The following is a 13,170-nucleotide window of genomic DNA, read 5'->3' on the forward strand; positions in this document are numbered from 1 at the left end:
CTATTCACTTTGCTTCCCCCAATTTTTGGCTTCTTACAGTGAATTTCATGGCGAAGCTTCATCTCAATGTCTGTACTTGTAAGAGTTTGAGTATTTTTTGGAAAATAATTGATTGGTATTGAGGCATATTTGATTGATTAGATTGTGGTGATGTCCAAAATAAACATGATGCACAAAACATGAACAAAATAAAATTCCCTGAATAGGAAGTCAATTCTCTCAAAACTTCAAGAACGAATCTTCCAACCAGAACAAGATACTCTATGTCACCACTAACGATAGATACATCAACTTTGAATGATCACAATTTTTTTACCAGAGTGATACATTTTTACCTCACAATTTTTTTACCAGAGTGATACATTTTTACCTCTGTAAATTTATCCGTTTTGACGAGTCGGATGCTTATGGATGGAATTGAACACCGGAAAGGAACCATCGATGAGTACTTACACTGTCCCCGCTTCTTCTATTATGATTTTCCCGACTGTTGAATCAGAAATTTTATTCAGGAGTTCGACTCTCTCAACTCTTCTGCTATGATTTTCTCGACTCTTGAATTTATATTAGAAACTTTTGCAGGGGGCAATAATGATGCTCTCAGTAAAGTGCGTAGAGTAATATGCTGCTTCTTTTATGAAAAAAGAAATCATCATTGGTTAATAGGAGGGACTGATTTCAGCTTTTTAACATAAGCAACACATCTAAAATTCCAGGGAACTTAAGTCTCCAATAAGATTAGAAGACACGAGATTTGGCGCGAGTGGTGTGGTTGCCTTTGTGGGGATTTTGGTTACATAATTTCTTCTTAAAGTTACTTTTTTGGTTGAAATCATTGATTTGATCGCAACCCTTTTACAGTCACCATTTTCCTTTTGGCAAATTCAACAATTTTCCCAGCTTGAATCTCGTTCAGTTCAGTCCATAACCACAGGGAAATTCCGCCACTAGAGTTTTTCTCTGCACAATGGGATTCTTCCTTTCCCGTAAGAGAGATCTCCTGATGCATGATTAATGCGAAACTGATATTATCGTGTGGTTCTGTCCAATACGACATTCAACATCATTCTCATCATCCGTCCAAAAGATAATCTTTATGAGTCCTTTAAACATTCTGCAATTACCAATAGTCATTGCAAGAGCATCGACCTTCTCTGAAATGATGGAAACGGTTACGATCTCTAATAACAACTTCCCGATTATAGACTGCTGACAACATCTTGGCAAAATTATGGCAGTCAACACAAATTCGGAGATCTTTTGCAACTCTTATAGACGTGCCAGGTGGAGTTGATAGAACTCCAAAAGCAATAGCCAATTTCTCACTGTGATAAGATAATGCAATCTGCTTCTCTTCCACACCCACATTGTGCAACTCTGACATTGCCTCAGCAACGTATCCTGCTATCCTTAATTGCTGATTGATCTCTTCCAACATCTCATAAATTTCAGTCTTTCTTGGATGCAAAAAGTCATTTGCAACGAATTCATGTATTTCCCCTCTGAACTCAATAGTACTACAAGCAGGGTTGGTTTGGATTCCCTTTTCCTTCATCATTTTTCTCACGTTAATTACCTTATCCCAATCACCAAGCGATGAATAAATATTCAACAGCAGTACATAATCTCCAGCTTCTTGTGCTTTAAGTTCAATCAAATGCTCAATGACTTGTTCTCCTAGGTCAGCTTCGCGATGAATCCTACAAGCTCCTAATAAAGTCCTCCATATTGTTGCATCTGGTTTGACCTTCATCGAATTTATAAGGTTGTAAGCTTCATTAACTAGACCAGCACGACCCATTAGATCAACCACACACCCGTAATGATGAATATTTGGTGGAATCCCAAACTCTTTGCTCATACTATTGAAAAACATCCTACCCTCATCAAGTAATCCAGAGTGACTGCAAGCATTAAGAACCCCGGTGAAAGTCTGATCATCAGGGGAAACACCTACTCTTTGCATCTCTCGAAATGCCTCAATTGCATCCCTTCCATAACCGTTGCTTGCCAACCCCGATATCATCGCACTCCACGACACTACATCTTTCTTACCCATTCCCTTAAACACCTCAAAAGCCTTTTCAACGCAACCACACCGCGAATACATAGTTATAAGCGCATTACAAATATTCATCGCCTTGTCAAAGCCATGCTCTTCACAATACCTATGAACTCCCTCACCAAATGCCAATGCATTCAAATTCGCGCAAGCCTGAAGTAACAACAAACAAGTAACATCATCCGGTTGGAACTCACACGAGCTTCGCATCATCTCAAACACACCCAAAGCATCCCTAGTTCGTCTGTCACGCATGTAGCAAGAAATCAACACATTCCAAGCTACTGTATCTCTTTGAGACATTTCATCGAACACTTTACAAACTTCACTATACTTCTCATTACTTGAATAAAAATCCATTAATGTAGTCATCAACCGTCCATCAGATTGATGCCCATATCTCAAAATTCGAGCATGAATCTGTAACCCACAAAATAAAGACCCAATCTTTATACAACAATTTGTAACAAACGAAGATGTTAATGAATTCGTCAACACACCAGACCTTAACATTTCTTGATATAACTTTAAACCATTTCCAGGTGAATCACTCATTCCATAAGCTCTAATCATAATGTTATACTGGAAAACATTGGGTTTTCTAAATCTTGAAAACACCCGACAAGCATAAGTTAAATCATGTAATGGTGAGAGAGCAATACGAAATAAGAAAGCTGACAAAAAAATTGGATCTTGAAAAAGAGAGTTGTGGATGAGATGGGCATGGATTTGTAGTAAATGGGACTTTGTAAGTGAAATTAAATGTTCGGGTTTCTTGGTATGTAAGTGACTAGGAGAATTTGAGGGCGCGTGAATGGATTGTGAGAGGTGGTCAACACGCGCTGCCGCAGGAGAAGAGAGGTGGCGGAAGGTTGATATAGAAAGACGGCGAGAAGAGATTACTCTCATTCTAATTTACCATATTAACCAAATTAACTATACTGTGAAGTACTAAGTAAAATAATTGAAGAACCACTTGTATCTTCAGCTGAGCTGGTTATTGTTTTCAAAGGTCAAATGACATGTACTGCGGAGTATCCATCCGGGCCGGAACCAAAATGCCCCCAAAAAAACATTTTGAACCAAAATACCTCAAGAAAAAAAAAAAAAAAGAATTATCAAAGTACCCATAGAGCAGTAAAATACTGCGCTATAGTACTAACGGAGACGGAGCCGTTAAGTGCTATAGCGCAGTATTTTACTGCGTTATAGAAAAAAATTGTTTTTTTTTTTGTACTTCTATAACGCAGTAAAATACTCCGTTATAAAAGTACCAAATTTTTTTTTTCTTTCTATAACGCAATAAAATACTGCGTTATAGAAGTATCAATTTTTTTTTTTGTATAACGCAGTAAAATACTGCGTTATATAAACAGTACAAAAAAACAATTAGCCAACTTTATTTTTTGCAACACTTAGTGATATTTTTCATACTTTGACCAATAATTAGTCGTGTGTCAAGATTCCGAAACGTCAATATTTTATATAGAACCTGATATATTTTTTCTGCGTACAATAATGTAGGCCCAATACATCAAGGATACGTAGACGTTCGGATCGTCATTTTAGGGTTGAAAAGGTGCCCGAAGTAAATTTTGTTTGAAAAAAATTTGTTTTTTTTTCATACTTTGACCAATAATTAGTCGTGTGTCAAGACTCCGAAACGTCAATATTTTATATAGAACCTGATATTTGTTTTTGCGTACAATAATGTAGGTCCAATACATCAAGGATACTTAGACGTTCGGATCGTCATTTTAAGGGTTGAAAAGGTGCCTGAAGTAAGTTTTGTTTGAAAAAACTTAGTTTTTTTTCCATACTTTGACCAATGATTAGTCGTGTGTCAAGACTCCGAAACGTCAATATTTTATATAGAACCTGATATTTCTTTCTGCGTACAATAATGTAGGCTCAATACATCAAGAATACGTAGACGCTCGGATAGTCATTTTAGGGGTTGAAAAGGTACCCGAAGTAAGTTTTGTTTGGAAACTTTATTTTTTAAGATTTTGATTTAAGCGTGTTATTTTTTAATCAAGACATAACTTTATTTTGAATATAAATATAATTCTAAAAAATATAGGGAGAAAAACTAGTTGTAAAATCGTCAAACTTTAGATGGTCATAACTTTGCGCTCGGACGTCCGTTTTACGCGTTTTTTTTTTAACTTGCGTATTTTTTCGAGATCTACGCGGACAAACGGCCGCAAGGCGGTTTGGCCGAGCCGATTTAAAAAAAAACGCCTTTTATCCCATTCAATTTAGATTTTCCCCCAAATTAGCGTGAAATTTTCAGTTTTATTTACTTATAAGATGGTGATTCGCAATAAATTTCAACGTAAAAATCCCGGGGTAATGTAGCTGTGAATGTCAATTTCACTTCTACGGTTTCAATTTTTGAAAATAAAGCTGACTAATTTTCTCGACACATAAAGTTGACTAAACTAACCTTACAGTCAAACACTAAGTTTTTTCAAATAAAACTTACTTCGGGCACCTTTTCAACCCCTAAAATGACGATCCGAACGTCTACGTAACCTTGATGTATTGGGCCTACATTATTGTACGCAGAAAACAAATATCAGGTTCTATATAAAATATTGACGTTTCGGAGTCTTGACACACGACTAATCATTGGTCAAAGTACGGAAAAAACACTAAGTTTTTTCAAACAAAACTTACTTCGGGCACCTTTTCAACCCCTAAAATGACTATCCGAACGTCTACGTATCCTTGATGTATTGGGCCTACAATATTGTACGCAGAAAAAAATATCGGGTTCTATATAAAATATTGACGTTTCGGAATCTTGACACACGACTAATTATTGGTCAAAGTATGAAAAATAACACTAAGTGTTGCAAAAAATAAAGTTGGCCAATTTTTTTTTTTTTTTTTTGTACTGTTTATATAACGCAGTATTTTACTGCGTTATACAAACAAAAAAAAAATTGGTACTTCTATAACGCAGTATTTTACTGCGTTATAGAAGTACCTAATTTTTTTTTTTCTATAACACAGTAAAATACTGCGCTATAGCACTTAACGGCCCCATCTCCGTTAGTGCTATAGCGCAGTATTTTACTGCGCTATGGGTATTTTGGTAACCTTTTTTTTTGTTGGAGTATTTTGGTTCAAAATGTTTTTTTGGAGGCATTTTGGTTCCGGACTCGTAACCATCCTCTTTCACTTTGACCAAAATAATCCTCCAGTAATTGTTTTTATTTGAAATGTGGTTAATTGTACTTAATATGAACTTTCAGCTCATTGTGCTTTTGAAAATGACATTAAGGGTGTGTTCGGTAGAGAGGAAAATATTTTCGAAAAATGTTTTTATATTTTCTCATGTTCGGTTGGTCACAATTTAAAAAAAAAAAAATTTAAGAAAATAAGTTTCTTAAAAATGAAAAAATGACTTCCCTAATCGAAATAGAGAAAACAAGTCCACAATTGGGTATTTCACCAACCACCCTACAACCACTCAACCCACCCTCAACCACCAAACCCCAACCACCCCCACAATCCCATGCACAACCCGCCACCCGCCACCTCTCCAGCACCCCCAAAAAAATTATTTTTTTAAAGTCTTAATTGTTTTTTGGGGGAGGGGTGGGTTCACACCACCCAACCCCCTCACACCTCCCCACCCCACCCCTCCAAAAAAATTAGTTTTTTTTTTTTAAAAAAGGTTTTGATTTTTATTTTTATTTTCTACGACTCCCCCCCCCCCCCAACAAACCCCCCACCCACAAAACCCCCTAAAAAAAAAAAAAGAGTTTCGAAAAGTTTTTTTTTAATTTCACCTTTATAAAAAATATATAAAAATGAAAAGTTTGCGTGGTTAAATTTGGTGTGGGGTGAGTGGTAGGGATGGGTTGTAGTTAGGGCGTGGGAGTGGTTTGTGGTGAGGGATAGTGGGAGGTGATGGGTAAGAAAAAATTTCCCATTTTTTGTAAACTTTTTATAAAAGTAAAATAAAATATCTGAAATAGAAAATTTGGGAGGGGGTGGGTGCGTAGGAGGCTTGGATGGATCGGTCGGGTGGGGTTGGGTGAAGATGAAATGCGCACGAAGGTGGTGGTTGGGTGGGGGTGGGATTTGGTTGGGGGTTGGGTGGGGTGGGTGCTACAGGTGCGTGGGTGTGGGGGTTGGTAAGATGTAGGCTGGTGGGGTTGGAATGGGTTGGTAGGGCTTGGGAGGATATTTTTCGAAAATGTTTTCTACCAACCAACCGAACATGAGAAAATACGTAAAAATAATTCACTTATTTTCCACTACCTAACCGAACATGAGAAAATAAGTAGAAATTCACTTATTTTTCAATAATACATTGTTTAGGAGAACAATTTCCGTGGAAAACATTTTCCTCCATTCCGAACACTCCCTAAGCAGTAACTTGCATCATTATTTTGGGTGGAAAAAAAAATACAGATTCAGCCAATCTTACGGGTGATAATCAACTCGCAAAACAATGACTCATCAAATAGTTTAAATTTAAGCGGGTTAATAAGTTGTTCAGTCAATTTATTTTATTTTTTAACCTATTCAAATTCAGCCAATCTAAAAAAGTAAAAATTGGTTATAGCTAATAATATGTTTAAATTGACCCATGAGAAATCACGTCAAAATATTTTTAATTTTTTTTATTGTATAATATTTTATATATAGCAATAATATAGAAAAAAATAAAATTTCTTAATAGTTTTTTTTGTAGTTAAGCAAATTATAAAAAAGAAAAAACAAAAATTCAAATTTAGTCCATCTTGAGTCTTGACACATCTTATCTCAGCCAAAATAATCATTGGTTGAGTTTCAATCAATTTTAAATAGGGAAAAGTACGAATATATACGTATTAAGGAGAAATATTTACGAAATGTGTCGATAGTTTTCTATTTACAAAACATAACATTATAAACCTATCAAAAATGCTTTTTTTTAATTTTTTTTTTTGAAATTATTTTTTATTTTTTAAAAAACTATATTTTATATAAAAAAAAAAAAATTTATTTTTATTTTTTTCGCTCAAAAATTATGTATGAAATGTGTATATCTCGCTCAAGGCTTAAAAAGTTCGCTCAAAATTTAGTGTATGAAAACGGTATGAAAAATGTATGAAATGTGTATATCTCGTTCAAGGCTTAAAAAATCCGCTCAAAATTGTGTGTATTGAAACGGTATGAAATTTGTATCTTGCTCAAGGCTTAATATTCCGCTCACATTTTCGTGTATAAAGTTCAAGTTAGATTTCTGTAAAATTAATACAACTTTGATATAACATTCAAGACTTAAAATAATCACTCAAATTTTTGTGTATGAAATGTGTATATCTTGCTCAAAGTTTAAAAAGTTCGCTCAAATTTTGTGTATGAAAAACATATGAAATGTGTATATCTCGATCAAGACTTAAACATTACGCTCAAAATTTTATGTATGAGAATGATATGAAATGTGTATATCTCACTCAAGACTTAGAATTTCATTCACATTTTTCGTATATAAAGTTCATATTAGGTTTCTAGAAAATTAATACAACTACAACATTGTGACAATTTTCATACAATATTCAAGGCTTAAAGTTTTCGCTTACAATTTCTGTATGAAAATTATATTAAAAATTTCATACATTTTTCATACAGCTTTCACACAAAAAATTGAGGTAATTTTTTGCCCTTTGAGTGAAAAAAATTATTTTCTGAAAAAAATAAAAAAACGAAAAATATATGAAAATCCGTCATGTTTCGTAAAATATCGTATGTTTTGTAAATAAGGAAAACTATTTATATATTTTGTAATAAAGAGTCTTAAATAGGTACCCTATGTCATTTTCCCTTTTAACTAATCCAAATTCAGTCAAGTCCGTCTATTAACACTCTAAATTGCTCTAGTAAATAAAAAAGAAAAAAATATGTTTCTCTATGTATTTTCCTTTTCTCCAAGTCAAATAGCCAGTAGTCATTTATCTAAAATTACGTAGTGAGTCTATAAAATGTTTAGGAATATGTGACTAGATGCCAATTCTCTGATGCTTTTCTCCAAGTCAAATGGCGGTAATAAATTAAGAATAAGGTTCTAGTGCATAATTGTGGATCGGAAATAAATCAAATCTCTTCTGTTTACATAAAACAAGAAAAATCTGTAAAGCCTAATTACATGTCATCATATTTAAAATTGGTATAATGCCCATATAAATCAGTTCACTCTTCCAATTATCAAGCTTTTGTCACGTGTCTAGATAAAAGCATGTATTTTTTTTTTTTTATAATTATGGTAGTAGTATTTTAATTTCTTGCTTTAGATGACAGTCATGACACTCAGGATGTGTTTGGTAGGAAGGAGAAAATTTTCTAATCTTCTTTGTTTGATTGTTCCAGATATTTTTTAGAACATTGTTCAAAGATATATACTATAACAAGTTTATTAAAAGTTAAGAAAATAAATTTACTTTTTATAGAAATAAGGAAAACAAACTTCGCATGCATGAAATTAATTTAAAAAAGATAATTTTACCATTATTCCAACTACTTTCTACGAGTACCTAATAAAAACATAGAGAAGAAAAAAACACATAAAAGAAAAGTTCAGTCATGCAAGGTTGGGCTACTGGAAGTGAAACAGTCAGCAAGAAGAGACTTAATCACTTCATCATCATCATCATCATCATCTTCCTCTCTATGGCCATAACCAATAGCAGCATTATTGTCTGCAACTGGACTACTATTGCAGTAATTAGCAAAAGAAGCCTGCAATTCTGCCATACCCATAAGCCTTCTCCTCTTGTAGTTAGCCTTGAAACAAGCTTGCCTTAATCTCTTTGTTTTCTCCTCAAGTTCCATGTCTGGAATTTCTTCCATCTTCTTCTTCTCTTCCTCTAATAAATTTATCACATCCTTCAACTTTTGCTCCATACCATTTCCTCCCCCCCTCTCCAATTCCTGCAAATATTGCATCGTCATATATAAACGAGTTTTTAACTTTTGTACATTGTAAAATTAAAATTTAACACTATCAGGTCATTTTTAAATGTTAATACAATCTATAACAATTTTAACTTGTAACAGTAAAGTTATCTCTGTGTAACCTATAGGTCACGGGATCAAGCAGTGAAAGCAACCACTAATGTTTACATTATGATAGACTGTCTATACCTTTCTTGAACCCTGCTAACACGGGATACTTTATGCAGCCGGCTGCCCCTTCACTACTAATTCGATTTTTTTTTTTTTAAAAAAAAAAAAAAGGAATCCACTAGAAAACTATAAGATATTTACATGTAACCCCAAGAGGGAATTTGTAATCTTAAAATTAAGAAAAACTACCTACAACAATAAGTAAATATCATCCAATAGTAAAAATTTCTAACACCGGAGAATATTAGCTAAACTCATCTATAAAAATCATTTTTTGGTAGCCTTAAAATTATTGTAACATGTTGTTGCAAAAAAAACTAAATGTTAAAAAAGTAAATAGTACAAGTAAATTGCCATCAGCATAATATTACATAACTGAAACAAGAGTAGCATGTTTATATAGAGAATGAATCTTAACATTCTTTTTCTAAACGAAATATTAAGAAAATATAATATTGTTACATAAACTAAAAGGTGCGTAAAAAATTTGTATACTGCAAGAAAAGGTAATTTTTTTGCCATCACCATAATATTATATGCAATTGAAACAAGAGTGTATAGATGATGTGTATATGGAGAGAGTGAACCTTAACATTCTTGATTAGTGTTTGAAGACTCATCAACTTCCTATGTGGCCACCTTCGAATTCCCAAATCCCTACATCTTTTCTTCAAAAGTGTCAACCCAATATTAAGTTCGTTGGCTGCTTGAGTTATTGGCATGTAAAAGTACTTTGAAATTGTATCTCGAGACAACATTCTTGAACTATTAATCTCCTCTCTTTGCTTCTCTTTCGTTATAATTTCCTCAACACGATCATTAGTCATTATCTTTTCTTGATTTTTGTCACATAACAACAATTCCTGGTTCTCAGTTCTCCCGAGTAATTCAGCACTTAATCCAAATTCACCGCTCATTTCATTCCACATTCTAAATCCCTTTCCAATTTCGTCATAGCATAACTCTCCTGCACCCATAACATTATAACACATTAGTTAATAAAAAAAAAATAAGAACAAATACTACTAGTGTATATAAATAGTTATTCAAAATATGACCATCACCTGGGGTAAGGTTATAAAAAGATGAATAAAATGGATCTTCAAGAGTACATTCCATCAAAGGATTATTAGCAGCATGAAAAGCGTTATCTTGAATGGAGAAATCATACTGATAATCGATAGCGTAGTGTCCTGAATATTCACTGTTTTTAAACGTAACATATTATGATCACCCACATAGAATAAAGGGAAAAAACAAAAGAAAAGATAATTTGTTGAAGTGCATATAATAATCACCTGATATCAAGAGATGGAAGTTGGGTTGGAAAAGAAAATATGTCTTGATAGTTTTTTTGCTTAGTCATTACTTCAAAGTTTGAGTGCTCACTTCCCATATTTGGCCTAGAGAACAATTACTATAGTAGATCAAAAAATAACTTCAGTTTTTGGATTACACACTTAAGTACTTTAGGGGTGCAAATAACTTCAGTTTTTGGCTTAGGTTATTTTAGAGTAGGTGGAGGGGAAGATAAGGCATGGATTGAAAGTGAAACTGATCAAGAAGTGATCACTAATGTGAAAGTAATAATTAGAATTAAGTGTACTGAAAATCGTGCGCCGTCTCTATGCATGCATGTTTACCATTAATTACATTCATCAATATTGATTGGTGTGTTTTGTGCCCACGTACGCCTGTGAATCAAGACTTATAATTATGATTTCGTTTTTGGAATTTGCTCCAACGTATTTTTATTAAATAAAATTGGTATTTTTCACTGCGTTTACATCTTTATGTTAGAAAACATCTTTACGTAGAAAATTAACACCTGAAAACATTATAGAAAGAGTTGTGATATACTCCCTCCGTTCACTTTTACTTGTCTACTTATTACTATATTAAACTACATTTTTATTTTTACTTGCCACTATTAACAATCAAGAGAAAAATAAACTTTTTTTTTCTTCATAATTTACCCTTAGCATAAACACTTATTCCTCAAATCGTTTCCCAAAACTTAAGACTAAATATAAATTAATATGAATATTGATTACTCCATTCCATAGGGACTAGCAAGTCCAATGGATTTTAATTAATTACTCCAACTTAGAAGGGAGAGTTGCAGTGCTACCTGCAAATTTTAGTTAGCTATCCTAGATGATACACTAGCAAAGCCAGCATCTAGCTATTACCATGCACTTTTTTGCGGTAGATACTAGATAGATGGTAAAATTTACTGAGTGTTTATTTCAAATCAAGGTGCATAATATGTTCTTTGTTTCATATTAAGTTGTGTTTTTATCTTTTTATTTTGGTTAAAAAATAAGTAGTGTTTTATATAATTTAGAAAGTATTAAATGCTTTTTCCTAAATTTACCTTTTTCCGGATAAGTGAGTTTTTATATAATTAAGAACATATATTATATATGTATTATTTAATTAAGGATAAAGTAGTAAAATATTTCATATATTCTAAAAGTGAGTAGATTTCTTAAAGTGTATCTCAAGCTGAAAGCACCACATGATACAGAATAGAAAGAGTATATATTTGTATATAAAGTTTTCTCATTTAATTAACGGAACATTGCGTGCAGTACGTAATATTTGGCTCCGCTGCATTATTCTTTGTACAGTTTTAAGTAATTCAGTCCCATTTGGTTTCCCTTTTATGGATTGGAGAAAATTCGAATTTTAGCAATAGAGCTGCTTTCAAGTCTTCGGAGTGTACTGAAAGTAGACTCATATAACGTACTGTAGTAATCATTCACCCTCATAAAAGAAGAGAATTAATGTTACAATCACTCATCATTCGTTTCATTTAGGAGAGTATATAACACTTCAGGGAAGTTACGATTAAATTTATTCTTCACTCTAGAGAGTAATTTCGAATTTATTCTACTCATCCCAAATGATAAGCAGTGGTGGCTGGTACATATTGTAGCATTTATTAGTTATACTAAATACAAATAACAAGCAGTTTTATTAACCAAAGAAAAACAAGCAGTTTTTAAGAGTGGGGGTTACTGATGTATGGCAGTAAATATTCCCTTGGATATACTTATTGTAGCATTTATTAGTTATACTAATTACAAATAACAAGCAGTACTAATAGTGGGGGTTACTGGTCTATGGCAGTAGATATTCCCCTGGATATTTGGGTCTTTTAGGCCACGCCCAACAAGAAGGTGTTTTATCGGGATGAGTTTCTTTTGTTTTTTTTTTCCTCATTAGATATGTTTTTTTGATTTAAATTATACTACTTATATTACAGTTCAAAAAGTTTTACGCTATTACTACGAGAAAATGACAAAAATGATCCCTTATGTTTCGCGTTTGCTCTGCGGTTGTTCTTTAAGTAAAAAGTTTATCACTTTCTGTCTCCATCAAATGGAAAAAAAGATTTAGGGAGAACTCATATTTGAAAGTACGGTTTTTACAATTTCTGCTCTTTTGGTCTAATTATTAGTGTCTAATACAGTTTTTGTGTTTTGCTGTTTTCAAGATTTGATGTGATGGGATTTTCTTAGTATTTTTTCAGTTTAAATTCTTTTCTTATAGTTCCATCAAATCTAACCTATAGAGTTCGTTGAATATTTGACAGGGACCAAAAATATTAGCTTTTAACAAACTTAAAAGAACAAAACTGTCCGGAGCACACTTTAAAAACTATTTTAAACCTCCGCTCAAATATGAGGGACCATCTTTACCATATATCATATTAATACATTGAATTACCTTTTTTTTGTTTACTAAACATACATCTGATTAGTGATCACATGCCGTTACTTATTACAATGTGTATAAAAGCTGAACTCCTTCCTTCCTCATCAATCTCCGTTTAAATTTGGGATTACATTTTATCCACAATTTGGTTATCGATATTAGTTAATACATGTGTTGACACCTAAATTTCACCTCATAAATCGCGTATTTTAATTTTCAAATTTTTCGAGTCCAAGACGGAGTAAGGATGCTCTTAA

At 33.0% G+C, this 13,170-nt stretch overlaps 2 protein-coding genes across 2 annotated transcripts; both read right to left on the reverse strand.

The window, feature by feature from the left end:
• Positions 1-118: 118 nt before the first annotated feature.
• LOC132632937 (pentatricopeptide repeat-containing protein At3g47530-like) lies at positions 119-3,092 on the reverse strand. Its single transcript, XM_060349089.1, has 2 exons — positions 371-3,092; positions 119-335 (listed from the first exon to the last, which is right to left on the reverse strand). Exon 1 carries the CDS (start codon positions 2,969-2,971, stop codon positions 1,121-1,123), a length of 1,851 nt encoding a protein of 616 aa, XP_060205072.1. The 5' UTR covers positions 2,972-3,092; the 3' UTR covers positions 119-335; positions 371-1,120.
• Positions 3,093-8,641: 5,549 nt separating this feature from the next.
• On the reverse strand, positions 8,642-10,586 carry LOC132631463 (protein RKD2-like). Its single transcript, XM_060347037.1, has 4 exons — positions 10,489-10,586; positions 10,255-10,394; positions 9,778-10,157; positions 8,642-8,995 (listed from the first exon to the last, which is right to left on the reverse strand). The coding sequence occupies exons 1-4, from the start codon at positions 10,584-10,586 to the stop codon at positions 8,642-8,644; spliced, it is 972 nt and encodes a 323-aa protein (XP_060203020.1).
• Between the last annotated feature and the right edge of the window lie 2,584 nt (positions 10,587-13,170).

This window comes from Lycium barbarum, chromosome 3 (assembly GCF_019175385.1).
Source record: "Lycium barbarum isolate Lr01 chromosome 3, ASM1917538v2, whole genome shotgun sequence".
Lineage (NCBI taxonomy): Eukaryota > Viridiplantae > Streptophyta > Magnoliopsida > Solanales > Solanaceae > Lycium > Lycium barbarum.

What these genes read in the sequence shown, in the direction of transcription:
- LOC132632937 (XM_060349089.1), bottom strand. Translation starts at nt 2,971, where the DNA reads ATGAGAGTAATCTCTTCTCGCCGTCTTTCTATATCAACCTTCCGCCAC.
- LOC132631463 (XM_060347037.1), bottom strand. Translation starts at nt 10,586, where the DNA reads ATGGGAAGTGAGCACTCAAACTTTGAAGTAATGACTAAGCAAAAAAAC. An exon ending in CTTCCATCTCTTGATATCAG is followed by an intron (nt 10,395 to 10,488) that starts GTGATTATTATA and finishes GTTTAAAAACAG; the next exon opens with TGAATATTCAGGACACTACG. An exon ending in CACTAATCAAGAATGTTAAG is followed by an intron (nt 8,996 to 9,777) that starts GTTCACTCTCTC and finishes CAATATTTGCAG; the next exon opens with GAATTGGAGAGGGGGGGAGG.